A 25,984-nucleotide genomic window follows, 5' to 3' on the forward strand; every position below is an offset into this window, starting at 1 on the left:
CTCCGGAGCGAACAGCGTTCGGCGTTCCGCGCTCTGCTCCGCTCGCTCGCCCGAGCGTTCCAGCCGGCTGCAGCCGCGCTTGTTAAGGTGGATGGAAGCGCCGCCAGTATTTTCTCCCCTACCTCATCTCCTTGCTCAGCAGCTCGGGGCTATAGGGAGACTGTGCAGTTTCAGGAGATGCCCGACGTTGCCAAGAAATAATAATAATTAAAAAAAAAAAAAAAAAAAAAAAAGGCAGGAGAAAAGCGAAGGGGCGGGAGCGCGGCAGCTCCGCTCCTGCCAGCCCGGGGACGGGGAGCCGGTGCCGTCGGTATGTGGCGGAGCAGCGAGCAAGCTCTAATCTGTTCCTCTGGCTGACCCGGGGCTCGTTGCATCTGAATGTGACCTCTAGACAGAGCATTAATAACGAACGTGGCGCTGACCCAAGCTGACAAGGGGTGCGGCGCTTGGCACCCGCTCCCGCCCTCCCTCGCTCACTTTCTGTCTCCCTCGCTCTCGGCTGAATGTCAGCGGCAGGGGGAGGGATCCAGGAAAACAAAGCTTGGCTAATAGTTTTCTCCGCTCTCAAGTGAATCAAAGGCGCTTTTCTTTGGGGACGTGCGCGCCGGCGAGCCCAGTGCCGCACCGACGGGGTGCCCTGGCGCCTGGGGACACCCCGGCCCCGCCGCTGCTGCCCTGGCACCGAGGGACGGGGACAGCTTTGGCACCGGTGTCGCCACGGGCAGAGCGGGGCCTCTGCTCCCGGACAGCAAGTGGAGGCTGGAGGAAGAGGAGCTCGGAGAGCGGGGTACCGTGCTCAGCATCTCGGGGGACACAGAAGGAAGCCGGAGGGGCAGCGCGGCAGGCGGGGCTGTCGGCTCGCACCCCCTCGGCTCTGCAGCTGGGGGTTTTTACTAGAGACATTCCAAGGCGCTCTGGCACGGCTGCCCAGCTCCACCCTGGGCTTGGTGAGGGCGGAGAGAGCCCGTAAAAGGGTCCCTTAATGGGAGCTCGCATGGATTAACAGACCAAGGTTATAGGGGAAAAATGAAGTGATATCATTCCCGACGCCTGACGGTACCTGCTATGATCCTTCAGTACCTCCTGCACCCACACACCCTCTCGGGAGCGAGCATGGAGGCAATTCTGGCTACGGCACCGCCAAAATGTGCCGCAATCCTGTTCTGGAGAAAGACCAGCCCTACGGAGTCAGCGACACCACCCAAGGCATCCCGAAAGCGTGGTCTGCAGTGCTTCCCCGGGCTGGTTTGCAGAGGCTCAGAGAAGGTGAGTAACTTCTCCTGGGCCATGGACCAGTGGGTGGCAGAGCCAGTGCACGCCAGGCTGCTGATGCTGTGCCAAGGGAAGCAGTGGGGATGGTGTGTGGGGTGAGCCCACATCCCTGCAGGTGCTGGGGTGCTGCCGGAGGGACCGTGGCACAGGCAGCCGGCTCGGTGTGCTCTTGCCACCATGGTGGGTGATGCCCTTCCCTCCCTCCTTGGTGAGTGATGCCCTTCCTTCCTTCAGGTGATGCTGGCACCAGCCTGCCGTGCTCCCAGGGGACTGGACACAAGCATGGCTCTGGTGTGTCCTACAAGGGAGCTTGCAGCTCAACTTCCCAGCACCTCTCACACCCATCATACCACTTCTCTGCAGGGAGGCAGTGTCACCTAGCAAGGTGTGGGTACCTGACCAGCAAGGAGCTGGGATCCTGGACCAGCTCAGCTCTAGTGCAACGTCCCCTCTCTGCTGGCCCTGGCTGGGGACCCTCAGCTCCCAGGTCTCCCCTTTGAAACTGATAATTCCTATACCACTGCATGCACCTGCTCAAAACCTTGAGCCCTGTGCCCTGGTTGTACCACTCCTGCCACAGCCTTTCTTTTTTACTGTGTCCTATCCCTTGACACGAGGGGACAGGAAGAGCCCATCAGGATGCCTGCTCCTGGAGATGTGCCATCCCCTCTGGTCCAGCATGGCAGTGAGTACACGTGGAGCAGCCACTGCTGGCAGGCCCAGCTCTCTTCTTTCACCTGGTTCAGATACTATTCCCGCTCCCTTATTGTTGAAAAAATAATACTCAAAATTAAAATGTAGGCAGCAAATTATAGTAATTACCCAGCAGTTCCTCCTGACAGGCCTTTTGTATTCCATTCACTGACACTCACTAAGCAAATCCTCGCAGTTTGCTCCTACACACTCGAGAAACATTCAGCCAATGGGGGCAGAAAGTGCAGCTCTGGGGGCACGGTGGCACTGGCACCACAGGCACGGTCCTGGGGGTGACACCTTGCCTGAAAGGCAGCCAAGCACCAGCCTGGGATGGCAGGGATGGGACTGCAGTCAACCACAGCCTCACTCAGGGCAAGCCTTGGACACAGTTATGCCCTCCTGGCACCCCATCTGCCCCATCCAAATAATGTTTACCACGTTGCTTTGTACAGAGTTCATGACAAACACCAGGCACCCAGGGCACTGTGGCTGTGGACACTGGGATGGCCAGACTGGGCTCTCCTCACTCTGGGCTGCCCTTGCACCCTGCCTGGACTGAGGACACCTGAGTGGGAGACCCCGAGGCACATCCCACCCCAAGGCCACCAGAAAGGCAACGTGCAGTGATGGGCATGGGCTGCAAACCAGTTTCTCCAGCCCACTTTTACTATCAGCAGGTTTTCACAGTTGTAAATACCTCTGGTGGGAGAAGGGAAGGCTTCAAAATGAGCACAGGGGAGACAAATGGAGGAAGGTGTGGAGCTGCCAGCTCACCAGCATCACCCAGACAGCTCCTGCATTTCAAAGGTGATGCAAGGTGGCTGACTTAATTTTAGTTTTGTAAACAGAACAGGACTGAGGAAAAAATGGTTCAGGTCAGTCCAAAACTCAGATGAATTGTTGGCAGCACTGAAAACGAGCGTTCAAAAGAGTGCCTTTGGTATCCAAGGGAATATTTTATATCTACCCAAAAGGAACTATACAGGAGTTTTCATGGGTTATTTAACTCTCTGTCATCAGTATTTTACAATCGTGCCCAACCCTCCTCTGCCTCATCATGCTGATTCCATCCCGTGTCCTCAGTGTGGGAAAAGGCATGAAGAGCCCCAGGCTGGCTGTGCCCTGAGGACAAGGAGCACAGAGCCTGGGCAAGGCATGGGAGGACCTCAGCAAGAACCTGCCATCGCACCCGCCTCTTTTCAAAGAACAAAACCACTTGTTAGACGGCACGGGAAAACCCCGAGCCGGGCGAGAACAGGTACCAGACTTTAAAGAGTAACAGAGGTCATGTGGAAACCTCCCGGTTCATCGAGTTCAGCTCCAGGGCGGCTGAGGCTGCCCTGAAGCACTCTGGCACTAGTGGTGACACTTGGTGGAGGGGCTGGGGGGACAATAAACCCACCCACTGGTGAGGCTGGTGCTCAGCCACTGCTCAGAGCCCATTCCAGCCTACCTTGAACTCCTGCCTGCGTGGGCTCATCCAGCAGGTCCCCAAAGGCAGGAACTGCCTCAACATTGCCTTTTAAGGAGCAGCACCATCCTGCTGCTGAATGCCTCTGCACCCTGCCCAGCAGCAAAGCCGTGGGTGCTGCCTGCTGCCCGGCTTGGGAAGGGAAGGGGGAAATCCTTGAGCAGCTCCGGGTAAATCAAAACCTCCTGCTTTAAGGATCACAGCCGTGGCGCAAGGAGATAATACCAGAAAAAAGCATTCCCCCATCGTTATCCCAATCTCTGCACATTTTGACAGACTACTGAATCGAAGTTTATTGCATAATGAAAGTGTCATTAAGCAAGAACTTTCCTCTTGCTGGGTTTTTGTTCCCCTTTTTAAGTTTAGTAACATGGTACTCCCCTTCATTGTCTCCCCTGGCAGACACAATCCTGCCTTCTCCTGAGTGGAAACTCCCTGTGCAGCTCTGTGACTGTGGAGGAGAGCAGGCAGCTTTGCTATCTCTCTCTGTCCCAGGGCTGTTTTCTCTCACCTCAAATGGCACGGAGTTTCACGCCCCACACACGAAACCCAGGCATGGACAGCAGGGCTGGGCTGATCTCCTGGTTAGCAAGTGCTAGGAGCAGAGGTCACCGACTGATCCCATCTGCCAAAATACCCCAGGGTGGTAGGGCTGACTTTCCCTGGGACTCACATCTTGCTGAACTCCCTAAACCAGCCAGCTACGGGCTCTTACTGGTACCAGTATGGAGGAGGGTGCCTTGGGTGGCCGAGTCCTTATGCCGAGGAGGACTGTGCCTGTGCCTCTGAGCCCAGCCTGAGCAGGCCACCACCCCCTCTGCCCCTGCCCAGCCGTGCTGGCAGCAGCTCTGCCACCGCCTCCTCCAGCCTCTGAGGTTACCTCCGGAGTTTCACAGTTGCTGTGAGTCGGAAACCCCCACCACGCAGGTCCCTGGAAATGCCAGACGCAGCCACTTCGAAGCATTAAAGCGGCTGCTTCCTGGCAGAGGGGAATTTGGCTTTTCTGTAGAAGTCTGGTGTTGCAATCTCAGTTTCCCAGGTTGTAACGAAGGGAGAAACAATCAGCCATTGGGCTTTACACCAGCAAATCTCCCTGCCTCCTCCTGGCCCCTGGGCTGGAATAGTGCTACATGCTCCCACGCTTCATCCTTCCTTCACACAGGCTTTGGCAGCTGGTGCTTACTCCTTAAGTGCACCTCCAGCATCCAGCATAAAACAACAAGAGGCACTTTTTAACAACCAGATGCTGATCTCCAAAATAAAGCAGTGCTCGGAAAATATCCCTCCAATGACCCTCCCCTGCCAGCATCTGCTCACCCCATTACCTGGCCCCAGGCCAGTTTGCTTGATTAAAGTCTATCTATTAAGTTTTGTGACTATAGAGAGCCCCGTTCAGCAATGCACAGGATTGGCACTGGGTTGTAAAAGAGGGTTGGAACAGCTTAAAGGCGAGCGAGCCAAACACTTTGGGATATTCACAGGCAAAGTAATCCAAGTCCACAGCTCCCACCGGCACCTGGGCAGCCGGCGCTCCAGAACGTGTAATCACCATCCCAGCAGCAGGTGCATTTTCCAAGCTGAGCCGAACCTGCTAACACGCCTATTTGCCTTTGCCATCCCAAACGGCACTCATTTCCATTTTAATTTCCCATTTACAATCCTCTCCGGGCCAGGAGAGTCGGCAGCAACGCAAGCGAGATGCACGGGCTGGGGACGTGAGCTCGACAGCCCATCAACAGGACGTGACTTTGGCAAAAAACTGAAGCAGTGAAAGGGCTGGCACAGAACGGCACGAGGAGGGGAAGTGGCAAGAAGGGCTGTGCTACACTCAGCACTTTTTAAAAACGGTCTCAGCAAAGGCTCTGAATCAGCTCCAGGATGTAAAGTCACCGCACGCTGCCCTGGCTCTCGAGAGCTCCCCAGCATGTGCCTGCAGAGTGCTGGGGTTCACTGTCCTCCCCCTGAATCCCAGAGCTGGGAACACAGGCAGACACTTTCTGTGTTCCTTGAACAGATCACACCGAGGCCATAAAGCTCTGAAGAGTGGGGTGAAACTACACCCCATGCTACAGGCACCAGCAGCTCCAACACTGAAAAGGACAATGCGCCTTCCCCATTTCCTACAGCCAACTCCTGCCTCGGGGGACACGATGGCTCCAGCCACAGCCCAGGCATCCCTGGTGCTGGCACAGCTCCTGGGATGGAGAAGCTGAGCACACTCCCTGCACCATTCCCTGCCTTCCCCACACCCTCCCTGAGGCGCGCTGGGAACAAACCAACAGCAGGACAGGCAGGATCCAGCCCCACAGCTCAGGATCCACCACACTGCACCAAAGCCAGCAGTCAGATTCTTTCCATCCCCAGTTGCTGGATTAGTGCCAGCACAGCCGATAAAAGAAAGAAAATGAGTGTCTCACCTTTTTTAGCTGTCTCCATCTCCTCTTCAGTCCAGCGAGAGCTTTCATTCATTTCCAGGGAAGCTGGGAAGGAAGAAGGAAAGAGAGCAGTTAGCTGTGAGCAGGAGCCAGCAAGCCCAGCGAGCTCAGAGGAGGTGTCCCAACACCCAAACCCTGTCCCATGCCCTGTTCCCTGGAGGCATGACAAAACCCCATGCACTGCAGAAGTGCTCCCACAGGAAAGGCTGTCGTGGTGCGGGCTCGTGAGGCTTTTCCACGCCACAGTACCCCACACACAACATCCCCTCGGGATGCACCTCAGTGATGCAAAACCTCCACTTTGGGCCTGGAAGCAAAGCCAGATGGCTTGAGAGTGGCAGCAGATTTCCTGCTGATGGTGCCACGTGCCCTGGCCCAACAACAGGTAGCTAAGATGGAGCAGGCTGGGGCTGTGTGCTTTGGAGGAGGCAGACGCAGGGTGGGACCGCCAGAGACGGAGAAACAGCGTCACCTCAGTGGTGACTTTGGCCGACTGCATCTGTCAGTGCTGGCCACTGACAACACAAGGGTGTGACCGCGGGCTCCCTCTGTGCCACCACTGGGCTCTTGGACAGCACCTCCGAGCCACTTCCAGCAACAGCAGGGGCCTATCTGGAGCAGAGCCCATTGAAGGGGACATGCTGCTCCATCCAGGAGGCTGACAGGGGTGTCAGCAGCTGATGCTGCCTCTCTCCTCAGCTCCAAGCAGGTGCTGGGGACACCAAGGTCCTGCATAAAGCCTTCACTATGCACCAGTCCTGCTGGCAGCCTGGCACAGAGCAAACCCTACAATAACAAACTGGGGTGTGAGTCAGAGACAAAAAACAACTCGGTAAGGAAACAGATTTCCGGCTCAGGCTGCCAAGGGGTTATTACTCTAAACAACAGGCAAAGCATTATTTCAACAGTGATGAGAGATGTTTTGACAGTGTCCTTTCAAAATGGAAAACAGGCTGATAGGTTCAGGATAAAGAATACAGGCAAGGAGAGAAGGAAGGCTCTTCGAAGAAGCTCTACAAGAAGCTGAGACCCTGTGGGAGGACAGCGTGAGTTCCAATGCCCACAGCAGTGGGCAGAAGAATCTCCTTCAGAGCCGGCTGAGCACGACTGCAGGTGTCACCTCCCGGAAGACAGCACAGGTCACTGCCTCCCCCAGAACCGTGTCGCCCCTGGGACACCAGCCAAGAGGGAGGGAAATTGATACCTCACTGCTTCCCCCAGCAGCAGGCACGGCCAGGGCCACAGCGCTCGTTTACGTAAAAGCGAGCGTCCCCAACGCCGTGCAGGCCCTTGGCTCAGCTGGTGATGCCTGTTATTGCATGGTACAGAAATGTCACAGCAATGGCCCGTTTGGTTTGATTAATGGCATCGCCTGAGGTTGTGCAGTTATGAAACAGATGCCTACGGGGAGCTCCGGCACGCTGCAGTTAAACCACAATACGGTTTTGTGCTGGTTTTTAATGTTCAATTGGTATTTAAAATGCAATAACTTTCTTAGCCAACCTAAATTAAAGCGCTATTGGAGAGACATAAAGTGAAATCAATTGCTCAGATATGTCACTGGAATTGATCCATTCCTTTTTCCCAATTTAACATGGTCTAAAGGCTTTCCTCTGTGTTCGCAGTGAAGTTTATCAAGGACTCTGAGATACTAGGATAAAAAAATCCCATCTAAGTTACTGGCATTATCTGCTGCTTCTCTGCAGCACTGCTGAACAAGTTGGAGGGAGAGAGCAGGGCTCTGTTGTGCTGGGGACTATTTATATCGCCTGTATGAAAACAGAGCGCTCGCAATCAAGGCTTCAGCCAGTTGTCAGCAGAGAACAGGGAGGCGAAACACCTCCGCGTGATTTATGGCACATGGAACAGCACAAGCAAGAAACTGCAGAGCAAGGAATCCGAGAGGAGTCACCCTGCTTTTATTTTTACCTGCCTTAGGTAGCACAGCAATAATTCTGTACTTTGACAGAGTAGAAAATATAGGAATATCAGCCAAATTCCTCGATGCACTGGCTTCTGTAAGTCAATATATCAGCCCTCTCCCTGGGGTGGCAACTAGTGATGCTGCAGGTGCCAGGGGCAGATGTGCCCAGTGTGGGGCTGTGGATGCTGCCATGAATTCCCATCTAGCCCAAGGCCAGCATGGCAATGTGGCATGGCTATGGCCATGCTGTGGGCTGGTGCAGTCCCTGGATGCCATGGTACAGGCAGCACTCTTTGTTGTATCAGGCATGGATGGAAAGAGACCAGCCCAATGCCCAAGGCCAAAGAGGAGTAGGTCCCACAGGCTGCAGCTGCTCAGGCTCCAGACAGATTTGAAAACAGAGCAGGTAGGAGAAGTGGCAGAGACCCAGGCAAGCCTGAGAGGGCAGAGCAGGGTCCCATGAAGAGGTTGAGGGGACTGGGAAGCCGAAGTAGCTGCAAAGGGAATCAGCTCCAAGTGCAGGAGGGACACAAGCCTTGCCAAAGCACTGCTAAAACTGAAGGCTTCCCTTTTTGTCTTTTGCAACACTTTCCCTCTGAGGTCATAAAACACATGAACACTCAGCCAGGAAAGCCCAGGCTTGCAAATGCCCCCACTTATCCTGGCGACCACACCGAGTAATTCACGTGATAGAGACAAACACTGCCACTCCCCAGAAAGGATCTCACAAAGGAAACCCCTCTGGGAGCGGGGAGCAGAGCAGGGTGACGTCCCCTCCCAGCACAATGGATACCCCAAAATCCCAGCCCAGGGCAGGGTCCCCGTGCCCCTGGCACCTACCCAGCTCGGCGCTCTGCTGTGGCGTGGCTGCCTCCTCGTTGTTGGCCTCGTTGGCCATGGAGCGGGTGATGCGGCCCTTGCGCCGGCCCTGGCTGTTGGCGGTTTTGCGACCTTTGGAGGTGACAGTTTCCTTCTCATCGTTGTCTTCTCCGGACGTGTCGTCGTTCTTGTCCCTGCAAAAACAGGGAGAGAAGGAAAAAAAAAAAAAAGTTGTTTGGTCGGTCTGATTTTTAGGTCAAGCAATTATTTCTCTGCACGTGTCTGGAGATTTTTTCTTTTTTGTTGTTGGTTTTTTAGGGGGGCAGGTCTGCAGTTTTTTTGCAGACGCAGGCTCTTTTCCTGGCTGGGATTGGCAGTGGGGTGATTTGTGGTGGGGTTTTCTTTCTGCAGCTGGCTGCAGCTCCACCACCAAGTGCACGCAGAGACCTGACGGAGACAGGTTTAATACCAGACCATTCAAATTCATCCCTGCCTCCTCCTCATTTATCTTCCTGAAAGGGACCTGCTGGTAAATGTCTTTGCAGCCTAGATATAATGAAGCCAGATGTTCTTTTAAACCAAGTATTAAGCCCATTACAGATAGCGAGCGGTCTGCGTGCCAACCTTCCCCTGCCACGGCGCTGATGCTCGGTGTGAGGGAGGCAGGGCTGGCTGCAGCTCCTCATCTGGGAGTGCTCACGTTGACATCAATAACACTAAAGGTGAAGTGCCACGCTCCGCTGCCCCCGGATTGCTCCTCCGGCTCCCAGAGGCTCTCGTAACAACAGAACAAGCTGGAGGATCACAGGAGCTTTGCAGATTGATTGGGCTGATATAAAAAAAACCCCATATCGTGTTGCTTTCCCAGTTTGGGAGCAGCAGGGAAGAATGAGGAGGAGGATCTGCCTTTCCTTCCCTGCAGAGGAGGTGAGGTGGGCACACACAGTCCTGCACGGGGTCAGGCAGCCCTGGACTATGCTGCACCCCATCACCACATTCCACCCTGCAGCCCCAGCCCACTGGAGCCAGGCAGGGAGGGTTGTTCTTACTTTGTCAGTTCTTCTTTGTCATTTTCTGTTTCCTGCTTGTCTTCCTCCTTCTCTCCCTCCTTCTCTTTTTCTTTCTCTTTTTCATCTTTCTCTTCTTGGCTGTTCCGGGGCATTTGCTGCTGCTGCAAAACAAAGGACATAAAATAAACCAAGCCCTCAGCGCTGAGGCGGACACAGGGCAGCACCTGGGCCAACCCAAACAACTGCTGTGAAACAATGCTGGGGGCGAGTGGCCAAGAGGAAAGAGCTGCAGGCAGAGGGTGCAGGCAGGGCACTGCTGGAGGCCACAGGGGCCGAGAGATCTCCTTTCCAGGCAGATCAGAGGTAGCTCAGGATCAGGCATGGCAGCTGCACTCTGGCTCCTATTCTAGGCAGTGGGACAGCCCCAGCTGCTCCCCTGGGGTCAGGCAACAAGCAAGGATCTGATGTGGGGGTAAGGCAGGGAGGTGAGAACCACCTTCCTGTTCTGCCTTGGTGATTTGCAGCCAGTGGATGCATTTTGCTGGAGCATGAAGGAGACAGGGCACCAGTGACACCCCGAGGCTCAGCAATATCAACACTTCTGATCTTTTTCCGAAGCATCTGACACAGCCCATGGGGAAGGTTTGTGGCTCTTCCCTGCTTGGTGCTGCTCTGCACCAAGCAGGGAAGGTGTCCTCTCTGCCCTCTCTTTACCACCTGGCACCTTCAGCAGAGGCCGTGAGCCCAACCACGCCAACGCTGCTGCTGCTGCTGAGACCAAAGGCACTGTGGTACCCCAGGGAGAGACACAGTGACTATTATAGTTCTGGATTTTGTTTCAACAGCTGCAGGAAGGAGGTTGCTGGGGAGGCCTGGTTCCCCTGACCTCCCTTCCCTCTGGTGACCAGCAAACGAGAGGCGTTGAACGGAGAAGTAGAAATTAGAGACGGAAATGATTTATTAAACCATCCTGCTCCTGGCTAATGCAAGGCTGCTTGCTCCAGGAAACCCACCCGGGCTCACTCGGCCCCTGCCCAGCCTGCAGGGCTTCCACCACCCCCTTGGGAAAGGGTTTGGTGATGTAATGGGGAGTAAAATTGCCTTAAAATGGATTTATCAGCAGAAGGTGGCTGGTCTGGCTGGCACGCAGCCATACAGCAAGGAGGGATGAGGTGTCCTCACATCCCTTGAGCCAGCAGGACTGGGAGGCTGCTTCAAACATGGGCATCCTGCAGCAGCAGCACTGGGTGCAAGCACAGCTCTTTGACCCCATGGGCTGGTGCTAAAATCAGAAGCTTGGAGCTGTCAAATGGAGCAGTTTAACAAGAAAACTGCTGATTCCTTCAGGTTGAACAGAAGTCCTTAAAACCCATGAACAGCCATCACTGAAACCCCACTGACTTTCAGTTCCTCCCTGTACAGGGGGAGGCAGCTGTGCCATCGGGATCTTGGCACGCTTGGCCAGCCCCTGAGCACCTCTGCACACGTGCAGAACACAACTGTAATGCACAGCTCACACTCCTGCTGCTCTGGGAATTGCTCCGTGGGATGCAAGGCTGGCAGGTCCCAGGGGAGAGGGAGTCAGGGAACAGTTGGGATGAGCACTCGGTTGCTTATGATTTTCCAAAGTCCACAGATCACTAAGGCTTGGGGAACAGGCTGTCTCATGCAGCAAGTGACCAAGGGAAGTGTCATCCCCATTACTGGGCAGTGCCCTTGTCAGCCCCCAAACTGGAGGAGGGCAGAGGACAGGCTGGAGCAGAAGGTGGGGAAGTCTGCACTGGCTGCAGAGGAGCAAAGGGCATCCATCAAGTGCATTTCCCCAGCACTGCCCTGAACTCTCTGACTCTGAGTCACTCCATGATGAACCCCGAGCGCGGGTTCAGCCTGACTGACACCCGAGGTGAGGGCTGTGACCTCCAAGGGCTGGGCAGGCAGCAGGACAGGCTCTGCCCCAGCCCTGCCATCACCACCCATCTGCATTCCCCTCACCAGAGGGAAGCCCACATGAGTTTCACAGTATTTCTACCACCCAAATGCAAGTCTTTTCTTTTGAGGGATGGGGAAATCCTGCATCCCAGAAATTCAGCTCTCCTTCAGATTTAAACCAGCTATGACCACACAAGTACCTGCCCCAGCTTCAGTGTGGAGTGAACATCAAAGAAAGGTTCAACATCATCTTATCCTGTCTCTATACCTGTCTGAACTAGGGGGCTGCCAGCCTAGGCAGCCATGACAGCTTTTCCGCATGGAATGGCAGTGATGCCAAGGAGCTCCTTGTACCAGCCTGCAAACACAGGAGCAGGAAGGCAGGGAGAGATGAGAGTGGCCTTGGTGGCTCATGCAGCAACACAGGTGCTCCCCTGCAGAGGCATCTGCCAAGCTTTGGCACGATCAGGATGGGCAGACCCCACTGGGCTGGCTTCAGTGGGCCACTGCACATCCCTCTCCTCCCGAATGTTTCAAGCCCAGCCCGGTAGGACATCAAACCAAGGTTTCTCCCAGTGCAGAGGCACATCTCAATCCAAGGTTGCCCTCTAGTGATTGCCCTGCTCTGGCCACGGCTGGGTGCCCAATGCCAGGAGCGAGAGCAGGTGGGAAAAGCACCCTGCACCCAGCAGGACAGACAGGACAGGTCTCACCTGTCAGCCAGGTGAAATACATCAAATGGGCAGCATCATCACCATCAGGCCACGGTGGGAAAACTGACCCAGCTCCACCCAAGGCTGTGCTCATGTCCTCATCTGAGGAAAGGCTCCCAGCCAAATGCTGATGTGAACCCTGGCAAGCCCACAGTGATGGCTTATCTCCTATACTAGAGCTTGGCTGCAGAGCAGGGCACCTGCCAAACACCCAGAAAACGCTTCTGCTCATGGATGTGCCCCTTACATCACACCCAGGGGTACATGCTGGGCTGGAAGCTGTGGGGCTGGCACCAAGCACCCAGCCTGGGTGAGGAGCGGGCACCCCAGGGTGCTGAACGAAGCCATTTCAGAGCTCAGCTACGAATGGCACACACAGATGGGACCACCCCCAGTGATGGACCATGAGCTGCCCCAGCCCATCCTCGCCGTGTGCTCTGCCCCAAACTCAGACTGGCATCAGAGCCATGCCATGGCACAGAGGTGGGAAGGCTCTGCCAGGAGCCCCTGGGCCGGCCGGTCCCCCCTCGCGGCGCTGCCCCCGCCGTGTGTGGGGAGGCTATTCTTAGTGCTGGACACGGACCAGCTCTGGATGATTCAAGGGACGGGACGCCATCCCAAAGCGTGACGGGCCAGGAAATGCTTCCCCAATTACCAGCTGATGTTTCCCTCTGATTCACAGCGCCCGGCTAGAGGTGGACTGGCAGGTGGGTCAGCCTTAGCGGAACCCCCAAAGGCCGGCACCGAAACTGCTCAGCTCCGGCTAGCTTCAACTTAAACCTCCCTCCACCTACATCTCTGCCATCCTGGGGATGAGGCACTCCGCTTCCCAGAGGTAAGCCAGGTACGTGCTCCCCACCTTGCACAAGAGCGCGAAGGGATGTGCCCGAGGCCAGGGGAGATGCCTCTGGCGGAGGGCAGGGCTGTCCCTCCCTCCCAGGTCAGACGCTCTAACCCCGCACCGCCCTTCCTCCTGCCTCAGCATCGCTGCTGCTTGTTTTTGCTGCCGACGCATCCTGTTTATTTTAAAAAGGCCCCAGGACAAAATCGGACGCGGGACGCGTGAGCGAGAGGCTGACCGTGCTCCGAGTCCAGGGGGACAGGACGGGCGGCCTCCCCCGCTCCCCGCGCTCCGGCCCGAGCAGCTCGGTAATTACAAACACCTGCTCACCTCTGCCCCAAAGTCCCGGCGGCCCCGGAGCAGCTGGAGCGGCAGAGCGCTGCCAGCTCTCCCGGGAACAGCGCGTTCCGGGGCCGGGGCCCGCCGCAGGCACACATGGCGCTCCCTCAGCGCCCGGCTCCCCGAGGCTGGCACGGCTCGCCCGGCCCGGCCAGCTCCGCTCCCATAAAGCTTCGCCTCCAAGCGCACTTTCGGGGCACAGCGGCTCCCAGGTAGGAGCCGCACACGGGCAGGCTGACCCTGCTGAGAACGGAGCTGCGCTCCTGACAGCGGGACCCGGCGAGGAAGAGGTGCAGCTCCTCCCACTCTGTTTACTTCCTCCGCCGAGGCGCTGCCTGCTCCTGCAAGCGGCACGGAGGGCAGCAGGACGTGGGGGAAGCAGCTCCCCCACCTCTGCCCTCCCCAGCCCCGCCGGAGCCTGTGGCACAGCGAGGCTGAAAGCGGCCAGAAACCCCCGGCAGCGCGTCCCTCGCCTCCGCAGCGCCGCTCGCTCGCTGCCCGGAGCTGCGGCCCCCCGCGCCCCCCGAAGCACTCACCTCCCCGCTCCCCGGCTCCCGCGAGCGGCCGGTCCCCGACAGCCCCATGGCCAGCTCCCGGCCCCTGCTCACCGCCCAGCCATCCGGGCGCGCTGTGCCTTACGTTCTCCGGCTCTGAAGGCTTCCTGACGATTTGCATAGTTAAGCCGTAAACTAACCACAACATTCCTCTTATGATTTTGCAATCTGCTGGAATAACGTGGTCGCTCTAAGTCGAGCGATGAATCATCATCTATAAACCACAGCTCTCGTCACCGGGGCTCTCAGTGCTGGCTGCAGCCTGCGTGATTAATCCGCCAGGATGCCAAGCTTAACCTACAGTGCGGGGCTATTTATTTTCCAAACTTGCAAGCCTCCGGAAAACGACCGCCGCTGCCTTCCCCATCCCCTTTGTGGCCAGATGCCCCAGGCTGTGGCAGGGGACCAGGAACAGGGGACCTCCCTCATTGCCCACAGGACATCCCAGCGTTAACCACTGGACCGTGCACCTTGCAACTGAGGCACCCACACCCTCCCCCGGCCCCCCTCACTACTTGTACCCTCAAAACATGCACCAAAACATCACTTTTGCCAGCAGGGATGAGCTCATCCCTGGCAGTCCAGCTCCTGAATCAGAACTACCAGCTCCTGCCACCCCAACGACACCACTTGCTGCTGGATATGCTAGTGGGGAACCCAGTTGTGGTGGTGGCACCGAGAGGGAGCTGTCCCCGAGCCCAAGTGCCCCTGGGGCTGGCATCTCCTCTGTCCCACAGCAGCTTTCAAGGCCAGACTGGCTGCACAGGGGATGCCATTTGGTTGCCAGCAGATGCCATCACGTCCCCTGCCATCATTACGGTGCCCTGGGCTCTTACAGGAGATGGAACCACCAGCTTCTGTTTGCTCCATAAATCAGGAGGGAGCCAGCCTGTGCGCCCTGGCGCAGAGGGAGCCGTGCATGCCAGGCTGAGCTGCAAGGCACACGCTTTTGGTGCCACTCAAGCTCATTCCCAGCTACTGCAGGCAGCGAGCTCCGGGTTTTTGTTTAAAGGCGGCTCTGCACCCTTGCCACAGTCTCACTGCGGCAGCGCAGGGACTTGTGCCAACCCTCTCCCCGGCATGTCACACCAGAGTCTGTCTTGACAGGGACTTTGGAGGGAGCTGCATCCCACCAGTGCGAGCCCCATACCCCCTGGCAGCTGGGAGCACCCACTCGGCTGTGCCGCCTCTCCCACGTGCAGGGCACCAGCTCTTCACTCCTCCAGCGTGTGACTTCAGATCAATGGCATTTATGATGTTCTCTGGGGCACTCAGCTGCAGAGCAGGCTCAGGCCAAGGTCACTGCATGCAATCAGGGAGTTGCAAATTAAAACCAGCTCGAGATAAGCTGAAGACAAAAGGCCAACGCTGCGCTGGCCAGGAACGCCTGGGGTTTGCTTTGCTGCCTCTCCAGGAGCCCCAGCACAGCTGCCATGGCCGTGGGCACGCACGGGGTCCTGCTGGCATCGCCCTGAACATCCCACAGGGTCCGGAACTGGCACCACGGGGCAGGATGCTCCATGCAGCACAGCCAGCAGGACTTGGCACTCGGCTCTTACCCCCAGCCCCACAGATTCTCTGCAGGGCATTTTTGCCAGGAACAGGGCTGGCACCATGCAGCTGTAGCTCGGGAGCATCCTCTCTCTGCCACCTACATCTGTCTTTCTACCTGCTTTCAAACTCTGCCTCTGGCAGATCACATCAGTGAGAGCCAGGGCAGGGACTTGGCCACAGAGCTCCCTCAGCACCAGCCTCCCTGTTAGCCACCACATTGCCCCCAAAATGCCCATGGAATTTCAAGCCTTGCCAATGCCACAGCAGAGGCAGAAGCACCCGCCTCTGATACAGCCACTGCAAACCCTGCTCCCCACATGTCCCGAGGCAGGCTGCATACACAGCACGGGGAGGATGGCTCAGAAATACATTTGTGTGTCATGTAACCGACTGGCAGGGCCTGGAGCCCCTGCTCCAGTGGTCTGGAACGCCTCAGGCCTGGCTGCCACCCACCGCCAGGCAGCCTGGCTTCTCACGACCGCGCGCGGCACCCTCCGCTCCTGGGAGAAACCACAGAGCAAAACAAGCTGCTGCCAAAACAACAAGAGATGCAAGAGGAATGTCTGCCGGCAACACGGCTTTGATTGCCTGTGTCCCAGGGCTGGGTTTGATGCTCTTGGCTGTGGAAGCAAGTAAAAAAAAAAAACAAAATCAAAGGGCCAGGCTCAGATTTCATAAGGATGATAGAGAGCATGGGGATCACTCGGTGCAGCTCAAACTGTGACAGCTCTGAGCTGGGCTGCTCCTCCACCAGCAAACAGCCAACTCTGCAACACACAGCACATGGCAGGGATGGAGAACACCAAGGCTGTGCCCAGGGTCCCAGGAAACCTGGACAGGCTCTGTGCACACTCACCAGCACAGCTCTGGGCACCTCAGGCCACAAAACACGGCCAGTGCCAGCAGCAAAGCGCTGGCAGCTGCAGCCAGGCTGCCCTGCCATGCCATGGAAAGCCCTGTGCCAACCCCCAGGCTGCTGGTCCTGGGGGCATGCAGCACGTCAGGGGCAAGGAGAGGGGCTGGCAGTGGGACTGGAGTCATGCTGGTCCCTGCATCACTTGCCAGACCACAGGACAAGCATGCCCAGGTGCACTCACCAGAGTGTGGGCTCATCTTGGGCAGCACTGGGAGTCTGCTGGACACAGGATCTGTCCAGGCAGGGCCCTGTGTGCTCAGCCCAGCACAGCTGGCACTGCTGCCTTCCCACCGCTCGCTCTGTGATACCACAGAAGCACTGAAGTGATTTTTACAGGACCCTGCTCACCAGATCCTTCCTTGCACCACTGAGGGCTTTTCCATAAGAGGAAATGTTTCTTTTCTGGGTCGCTGCTGAGTTTTTTAAAAAGTGATTTGATTGCTTGCGAAGGGAAAAATGACCCGAAGGGAAGAGAGCACAGTGGAGATGAGCCCCAGCTCTGTCCCAGGCAGGGAACACGTGTTTTCTCTTCCCTGTGGTTTGCTTTGCCCTGCTCCCCCCTGCTCGCAGCCCCCTGGCCACACGCCAACCCCTCTGCAAGCCCTGCCAACAGAGGAAGGTGCCAGGTCAGCAGTTTGTGGGATGCAGAGCAGCATCCACACACACCACAAACAACCAGGGGCAAAGGAAGCCCTGTATCCTTGTAGAAGCAGATTTCTGGGATTTTCAGCTGTGCCTGCTTTAGGAAGCAATTTAGCAATGACGTGACCTATTTCCCATCCATTCCTAGTCAAACCTGGATCACAACAACAGATAAAACAACTCATCCCCAAACCCAACCGCTTCTGTGTCCTGCAGTAAAGATGCTGCAGGTCCCTCGCTGGGACCAGCAAAGCCCAGGCTGGATCCCAGCCCCTGCCCCGAGAAGTACTCACGTGGGCAGGGCTGTGGTGGAGCTCTCCTTGCGAGGACACATCCACCTGCTGCTGGAGAAACACCAGCCCGAACCTGGGGTCAGCTGGAATGGGGGGCTCACCTCACCCAAGTGACTCTTTTGTTATTGCTACCTGCAGATGTGCTCAAGCAGCACAGAAGAGCCCAGCTGTGAGGGCCAAAGGGTTCATCAGCAGCCTGTGCTTGTGGCTGTGTGTGTGTCTGCCTGTCCCTGCTCTGAGCCCACAACCCTCCCTGCTGTCCCTGCACTGTCACCAGCCCACATGGGGACCTGGGGACCAAGCAGCCACCCTCCTGTGGCAACGCATCCTCTGATTCTTTTCCCAAATATGGCCGTGTCATTCTCATTAAATCACCCCCAAAACTGCAGCTGGGATTTCAGGAATGCAAGTTTCCATTGTGTTTGCCCAATTGTGCTGCCTGGAGGGGTGGCAGGGCTGCAGGAAGGCTGCTGCACCCTTGTGATGGGGGAACAGGCACCATGGACCTTACAGGGCACACCTGGGGGAGCAACAGGAGTCCAGACTGAAAGAGCAGGTGCCAAGGGGGGTTACAGAATCAATCTGAACTCGAGCATCACTGTGTGTCACACCTCATCCACCTGCTGGGCAGGCATCCCAACATAAACCTCCCTGGTGACCACAGGTTTAGAGGACAGCCTGCACTGAGCACCCAGGGGACAAACACTCTGTGACATGTTTCTTCCTGTGAGGCCACACTTGAGCAGGACCAGGACCACAGGGTCTGACCAAGCTCAACTTCTCATCGGTCCTGCGGCCTCACCCTGATTTCCTGGGCCATCAGCAGCCCTGTCACACTGCAGATTTGTCCAGAAAATGAGCCAAATTCAAGCCCTTTTACATCCCAGCAGTGACATTCCACTGGCAGAAGATGAACCCATGCCCCAATACTGACATCCCTGGCATCACTCCCAACCAGGCAACCTCCCTCACAGACCGCCCCTGCTCATCCACAGATAATTTCAGTGCTGTTTTAGATACAAAGCTCCAGTCAGCACTGCTTTAAGTGTCTGCAGAATAATTTCTTGGTATTTGTGGCATAAAGTTTACTGGCCACATCCAGGGCTGTATGTGCTGCATGATTAAACCAGGATTTTGTGACAAGTATATCCCCACGTCTGGAAGAGAAGTTGTCAAACCCTTTATCACTAATGAGGAGCTGCTCCCTGGACTGATGAAGATCAAATGGTTCCCAGAAACAAGTATCATTCCCCTCATTAGCTGCTGTGGTTACCGGAGTGGGAGCACTTGCACAATTTACAGAGTGAGAACAGTTTGCTGAGCTCTGGATCTGATCCCTGGGGAGGGAGGAGAGGCACTGGCATGGCAGGGCTGGAGCATGGCAGGAGATCTGCTCCTGCACTGGGGACAGGGTGCAGGGAGCCCTGGAGTCGTGGGCAGGCACTGTCTGGGATCCCAAACCCTGCCAGCCCCTGCTAGTGTGACAGGGCTGCTGGTGGCCAGGGAAACCTGCTTGGCCAGGTTTTTCCTAATGCTCCAGGAGCCATGTGATATCAAACCTGGCCAGATCCTGCTGGGACGCTGCTTCTGCCAAAAAAGTAAGCGGGCTGTTTATAAAAATCTGGGTTGGGGCTGTTTATCCTCGTTGGTGAGGGGAATGGTTTGTGTTTGGGGAGGGCGGGACAGACGGCGGGACGGATAATTCGATTTGGGTTTTGGCAGGGGACAGGGAAGAGGGTGGGCCTGGGAAAGGCTGCGGGGCACTGGCCAGGTCACACCGTGGTCCCCGCCCTGCCGGCACGGCTCTGGCACCGCTCTCGTGGAGGAAGGGGGGTCTGGGCGGCTCCACTCCCCCGGGGCACGGAGTGAGTCCTCGAAAGTGTCGGCACTGACACACGGCTGGCCAGGGATACGTGAGCGCTGTCTGACAGCAGAGCGAGGGGCTGGCGTGACGCTCTGTCCGGCGGCTGCGTCCTCCACCATGACTTCATCCCCCTCTGAGTCATCCCAGGGCGGGCGGCGGCTCCTCCAGCTGCCCATGGTCCTGCTGCCGACAGACAGCAATGGTCCTACAGACAGACTGAGCCATGGTCCTCCTGCTGACAGACTGACCCATGGTCCTGCTGCTGAGACTGACCCCACTGACAGAATGACTCTACTGACAAACTGCTCCATGGTCCTGCTGCCGACAGACAGCAATGGTCCTACCGACAGACTGAGCCATGGTCCTGCTGCCGACAGACAGCAATGGTCCTACAGACAGACTGCCCCATGGTCCTCCTGCTGACAGACTGAGCCATGGTCCTGCTGCTGACAGTCAACAATGGTCCTACCGACAGACTGAGCCATGGTCCTGCTGCCGACAGACAGCAATGGTCCTACCGACAGACTGAGCCATGGTCCTCCTGCTGACAGACTGAGCCACGGTCCTGCTGCTGAGACTGACCCCACTGACAGAATGACTCTACTGACAAACTGCCCCATGGTCCTCCCGCCGACAGACTGACCCTACCAACAGAATGACCCATGGTCCTACTGACAGACTGACCCATTGACAGACTGACCCACAGTCCTCCTGCCAAGACTGACCCTACCAACAGACTGACCCATTGTCCCACTGCCAATAGACTGACCCATGGTCCTCCCGCCGACAGACGGACCCTACTGACAGACTGCCCCATGGTCCTGCTGACAGACTGACCCTACTGACAGACTGCCCCATGGTCCTGCTGACAGACTGACCCTACTGACAGACTGCCCCATGGTCCTGCTGACAGACTGACCCTACTGACAGACTGCCCCATGGTCCTGCTGACAGACTGACCCTACTGACAGAATGCCCCATGGTCCTGCTGACAGACTGACCCTACTGACAGAATGCCCCATGGTCCTGCTGACAGACTGACCCTACTGACAGACTGCCCCATTGACAGCTTTGCCTGCTGGAATGGTCGCCCACCTGCCCATCACAGCAATGGGAGGTGTGGGAGATGATGGCTTTTCCTCCCCAAGGAATTCACTGGCAGGGAGCCTATCTGGCATGCTGCAGCTGCTCCACTACCACAAGGGCAATGTTGCTCCAAAATCTATCCAAATTTACTCTGGAATAAAAAATCTCACACTCCAAACGGAATAATTATGTGGAAGTAGAGTCACTTTCCTTCCAGCCCGGTTTCAGCCCAACACTTGTGTTCCCACAGCCCAGCAAGACAGCTTCCCAAAGACTGCAGTGTCCCTGCTAGAGAATTTAAAGGTTTCACAGAGAGACACTGAAACATCCTGAAGAGCTACTGCCACAGACCTGAGTTGTATGGACACATCAACACAAGGGTTTGTCATTACAAGCTCATGCAAATTTATGCTTAGAACACTGACTATTGGATCAGACTGTTTTACCATGGCACAAATTCTTTTTTGGTTTTTCAGTGTGAAATGACAACGAAGCTATTTCTCTTCCCATCAATTCCCCCCCCCAGAGGGTTATATTGCCTTTTCATACACAAACACAGGATTATTTTAGAAAGATCTTAATCTCAGGAGCCTCAATATCACACATCATGACCCACTGGATGTGGGTACTTCCACTGAGCAGTGCCATGGAAGGAGGAGTGCTGGAGCATCCTGCCTCGGAGTGGGCGGCTGCTCCGTTTTCTGACAAACTGGAAGTGGAATCATGTGAAGTCCCTGCTCTTGGCAGGAGATTTTTTAGCAGTAAGTAGCAGCTTTATGAGGAATATCCTTTGCCAGGGGACCATCAGCCAGGGAGCAGTGGGATTCTTATTTTTTAATGGACTTTTAATAAGTAGGCCACAAAGATAGGCTTGACACAGAGAAGCTATTTTCTCTGTGTAATTATCTCCCCTTCTCTCTCAAGCTCCCTGCAGCCTCCAACAGCAAATAAGACCACCAACCTCTCTGTGAGAAAAGGAGCAAGAAACCAGCATAGGGCCACTTGAAATGCTCTTTGTATCAGATCTCATCCGCTCTCCTCTCATCTGATATAAAAAACCAACCTCTCCTCCCTTCCTCTAAATTAATTAAAGCTCAGCTTTTGGTGTTTAACTACTTGAACCTTTACCAGCAGGAAAATACATGCTCAGAGCATGGGCAAAATGCTGGGAACATGATGCCATGCCTCCATGTGCTGCAGGAAGGCTGTCTACAATTCTGTCCCCTCCCTGCACACTGCCCATCCCTGTGTGTCCTCTGTCCTTCATCCTGTCACCATCTCTAGTTGCTGAGGCTGGGCAGGTAATGGCAGAGCTGGCAGTGCCACGTCAGCCCAGTGCTGCTGCTCCTCAGCCCCTAGGCCACAGGAAAACAGAATGAGGGAGCTGCACAGGGTTCCAAACAATCCAGGACCCTTGGGAACAAGCAAGGTGCTGGCAGAGCCTTTGGAACAGGTTACTCCCAAATGAGCACTCCTGCAGCACAGGCAGAATTTGAGATGCTTCTGAAAAGACTCACTAAGCAAAATGGCACCAGGAGCATCCCTCCATCCCAGCCAGTGTCTGACCTCTCCCATGATGGTCTCTGCAGCCACACACTGACCCAGTCTGGTGTGTGGAGAAGCAGATCCCATCAGCATCACACCCAAGGGAGACCCTGGCTCATGAAGAGGTGCAAAGGAGATGCCTCACTGCTCCCACCAGCTTTAACAACATATTCAACCCTTTATTGCTTTAAAATCCCACCCTAAAATGAGTCTCTCCCCAGCAAAGCCTTCCTCTGCAGCACAGACCCAGCCCCTCAGCAGCAGTGTGCCCTTCCCAAGACACACAGGCTCTTCCAGCACTCCCCTATGCAGTCCTGCAGGAAATGGATGCAAATACAAGAGGTATCACAGCACAAAGCGTGAATTTCAAAAACCCCCAAGATCTCTGTGGGAGAGCTGCTCCAGGCTGAATGCAGCAGCTGCTGTTCTGCACCTCTCTCCTACTGTGAATCATGCAGCCAGTCCTTGGCTCTTAAAGCTTGTCTGAACATCCCACCTTCCACCTGAGCATCCACCAGTAATGGGAAATATTCCCTGTGTCGCTTCCTCCCAGACTCAGGGGGGCTCCTCTTTCAAAATCAACGACGTTCTGGCTGAGGTCTGCTCCAGGGGAGGTGCAAATTGTTCCCTTTGGAGCCGTTCCTACTTGCAAAAACAGTCCTACAGGCGATGAAGCAAGTCCCTGCTTCTAAAGGCTGGCACTGAACAAGGCTCCAAAGGGCAGCACACGTCTCCACTGCTCGGGCTGGATCATGTGGAAAGCATCGTGGGAAATTCTGCAACTGGCCATGCTTGGGGTAATTTCAAACCCCAAAACACAAACAGTCCCTGCTGGGTGCAGGAAGGGCAGGTCTGTGGCTGCTGGGGTAGGTAGGCAGATGCAGAGCAAAGCCTCTCACTCTCCACATTTGCTCAATTTAACACTGAAACCAGAATGAGCTGTGCTAAATGTCTCCACCGCTAACAAGAAACAAATGTGGCCTCATGTTCTAGTTGCTGTGATCTAACAAAACAGACCATGGTAAACACTATAAAAAATGTACTGGAGGGAACCACCCTGTGTTTGCTGGGAGAGGGACTGGATAATCTAATAGGGCTTTATCCATCTCTAATGTCTCTGAAAAAAAGAAGGGAAAATTGGGCCCTGTCCATGACATTTGTCATGTGCTAACTATTCTGATGTCTTAATGCTGCAGAAATCAAATTGGAGTGAGGCTACCTATCTGCTTCCCAATCAGGATCTAGGCCCAAGTGCTGCTTTTTATGGCCATGCAGCGTGAAGATCTGCTGATGTCAGTGGTGTCACGGGCCAGGCCAGTTTTTCCATCCTTATTCCCACATTATCTGGGGAGACAATCCCTTTGTGACTGCCTCACTCTCCTTGTGACACGAATAATCCCTCAATTCATGGACCTGGGGATCCACCAGCAGCACCTGGCTGAAAGCCTTCATGGGGATAAGGCACCTTCCCAAAAGGTTAGCACTTATCTGTTCCTGGGTATCATGGTATCAGCAGCAACACTGCCAAGGTCATGTTTAGATCTGTATCTTGGCCATGGTAATGGTAAGGGTTGACTCAATCACCTGCCCCCAGGCACCTCACAGTGCCCTGGAATCTGCTCTGCCCTTAAATAAAGGCTTAAAGGGTCTCCAGTAGCTTTAGTGTCACATCTGCCAGTCCCACAGGAGACCCCCATGGGGATCTTGGACACCCTCTGGCACTTCAGATGGAATTATATCATTCTGCTCAGGTGTCACCAGAAGTCACTCCCACCCAAGTAATTTTCCTCCCACACCTTTACCTACAGGAAGAGCCTTGGCAGGTTCTGCAAAGCAGGAGCCCCACCCAGCTCCCAGGAGCCCTGTCACCACTGTCACCTCGGCTGCCATCTCCAGAGGAATGAGAGACACTGACCCCACCTGGCTCTTGCACAGAGCTCAGCCTGCATGGGAACCCCATGCTACTGACACACAGCCAGGTTTTCCACAGTCACTCCATCCCCTTTTTTAAGCATCTTGGATTTGTTTGTTTTTTTTAAAGACACTGTGGCCTTGGCATGGGGATGGACAAACACCAACTGCCATTAAACACCACGTTCTGAAAAGCTACACAGAACACAGACACAACCCATCACAGCCTGCAAGCAATATTTCCATGTGAGGAGGGGGGCAAAAGCACCATTTGGGGGCTCAGAGGAAGTGCTGCAGCTCCTTGCTCGGCCTGAGGGACGACACTCCCACGCGCTCCTCCAGCTCTTACCTGGCTCTTCCCGCGCCGCCGGTAATTCCTCCTCACGAGGTTCTTGTAATTCTCATTCTTCTTGGTCAGGTAGTAATAGAGGACACAGTCAGCCACCGTCTGCAATGACAGGGGCAGGTCAGGGAACAGAAGGTCCTGTCCTCGTGTGCTGCTGGTGGGGCACAGACTTCCAGGAGCAGCGTTCACAAGCGGGCATCACCAGGTCTCCTGCTGCTCCTGAAGACCTGCAGCCCAACAGCTTCCCCACACCTCCCTCCCTAAGGGGGAGGCATGGGGCTTCCAGTGCAGCTGAAGAAGGGGACAGTGCTGTCCTAGTGAAAAGGCTCAGCCCTCCCAAGGACAGAGCAGGGCGGTCCCGCAGGCGTGCAGAGACAGAGATGGGGTGCTGAGCACAGACCACCCCGTGCTGGAGGCAAAGCAGGGCTGACCCCAGATGACCGTGGCAAGCAGAGGCAGCAGAAGGAGCTGCCTGTCAGCCTGTGTTGAGGTTACAGCAGGCACAACCTGCCACAGCACTGTCAGCTGGGGTTACTTCCAGCCGCTAAGCTCGCTGGCTCGAGCGCGCGCGGCTTCGCTGCAGCCAAACTGATCCCAGCTCCAGTGGCTGGCTCCACAAACACCACCACAGACTGGACACCTCAGCAAAACACGGAGTCACAGCCAGCACATATCCTGCTCCTGAACACCATGAAGTGTGCCAGGCTGGGAGAAGTCCTGTGCTGAGCAGGGTGGGCACCTGAAGGCCAGCCCTGGGTAACACCTTCACGTTCAGGATCAGTGGCTTCATAAAGGAAAATTATCCCACAGATCCATCATGCCACAAGTCCTCAGGAGCTTGGGGCAGCTGTGTGTGCCTGGGGGCTGTGCTCACCCCATCCCTCTGCAAGGAGTGGAACCATTTGCAAAAACAGATTGCAACTTTTAAAGTGTTAATTGGATCTCTTTCTAATTTAGCCCTGATTATACACACACACACGCGAACACAAAAACTTACAGTCATCTGTTCCAAGGGCTAAGATCACTATTTTTTTATAATGCAATTTAAAAATCTATTAATTCATTACATTGAGCCATACTTTGCATCTCTCTCCAACAGGATAATGGATGTGTTCTGTATCATAATTACAGCCTGATTTACAAACGAGTACAAATAAAATTAGAAGACATTTTACAGCTTGGAACACAGACTGGATTGTGAGCATCATCCAAGTCCCACCACTTTCAGCTTTATCGAGTGAGAAAGGATGAGGAGCTTGGGATCTTACAGCAACAGCAACAGCAGCAGCATGAGGTGGCTGCTGGCCTTCCTTGCTGCTTTGGACAGGAAGGTCAAGGTCTTATAAATTATTTCCTCAGCCTGAGTTACGAGGAATCAGAGAATAATTTAGGCTGGAAATGACCTCTGCAGGCCACCCCCTGAGAGCAGAGTGGTTCCCTCAGAGTGAGTGGACACTGCGAGCACGAAACTCTGCGTGAGGTGGGCAGAGGATGCAAATAACTAAAAGGACAAGAGAAGCAGCAGCTTTCAAATGTTTCTGGCTCAGGAGCATTCAAGTGATGGACATAGCTGTGTTTTCAGGCTGGGTCTGTCCAGAATCTGCCCATATGGCCTGTCCCATGGAAAGCACCTGGCCTTGCTCAGAATGGGACAAGAGACTCACTCCTCCCTCAGGTCTTTTTCTCAAACCTTTCTTCCATCAGCCCAATTAACAGCAAGAACAAAAAGTCCAAGCAGCACAACACACGAGGTCTGGGAAAGGTCAGGCAGTTCCTGTGAACAACTCTTCCTAGACACCAAGGGGAGCTGTGTGTGCTTTCAGG

General features: G+C 55.4%; 1 protein-coding gene and 1 long non-coding RNA gene across 12 annotated transcripts in view; one reads left to right on the forward strand and one right to left on the reverse strand.

The window, feature by feature from the left end:
- The window catches only part of NCOR2 (nuclear receptor corepressor 2), a 226,578-nt gene that overhangs the window by 46,332 nt on the left and 154,262 nt on the right, over window positions 1-25,984 (reverse strand). For 7 of the 11 annotated variants that reach the window (XM_064392857.1, XM_064392860.1, XM_064392859.1 and 4 more), the window contains 4 exons: window positions 24,164-24,262; window positions 9,667-9,788; window positions 8,639-8,811; window positions 5,857-5,919 (listed from right to left, as the gene is read on the reverse strand). In XM_064392857.1, coding sequence (XP_064248927.1) covers window positions 5,857-5,919; window positions 8,639-8,811; window positions 9,667-9,788; window positions 24,164-24,262 — 457 coding nt within the window. Of the gene's footprint in view, window positions 1-5,856; window positions 5,920-8,638; window positions 8,812-9,666; window positions 9,789-13,985; window positions 14,164-24,163; window positions 24,263-25,984 lie in introns of those variants that run through there. The other 4 variants (XM_064392861.1, XM_064392858.1, XM_064392864.1 and 1 more) reach the window with 3 other exon arrangements.
- Window positions 364-17,627, forward strand: LOC135282782 (uncharacterized). The gene is made up of 3 exons (XR_010348829.1): window positions 364-1,266; window positions 12,952-13,104; window positions 14,199-17,627. It is a non-coding gene; the product is annotated as an uncharacterized LOC135282782 (long non-coding RNA).

The sequence above is a fragment of the Passer domesticus genome, chromosome 17 (assembly GCF_036417665.1).
Source record: "Passer domesticus isolate bPasDom1 chromosome 17, bPasDom1.hap1, whole genome shotgun sequence".
Taxonomy (NCBI): Eukaryota; Metazoa; Chordata; class Aves; order Passeriformes; family Passeridae; genus Passer; species Passer domesticus.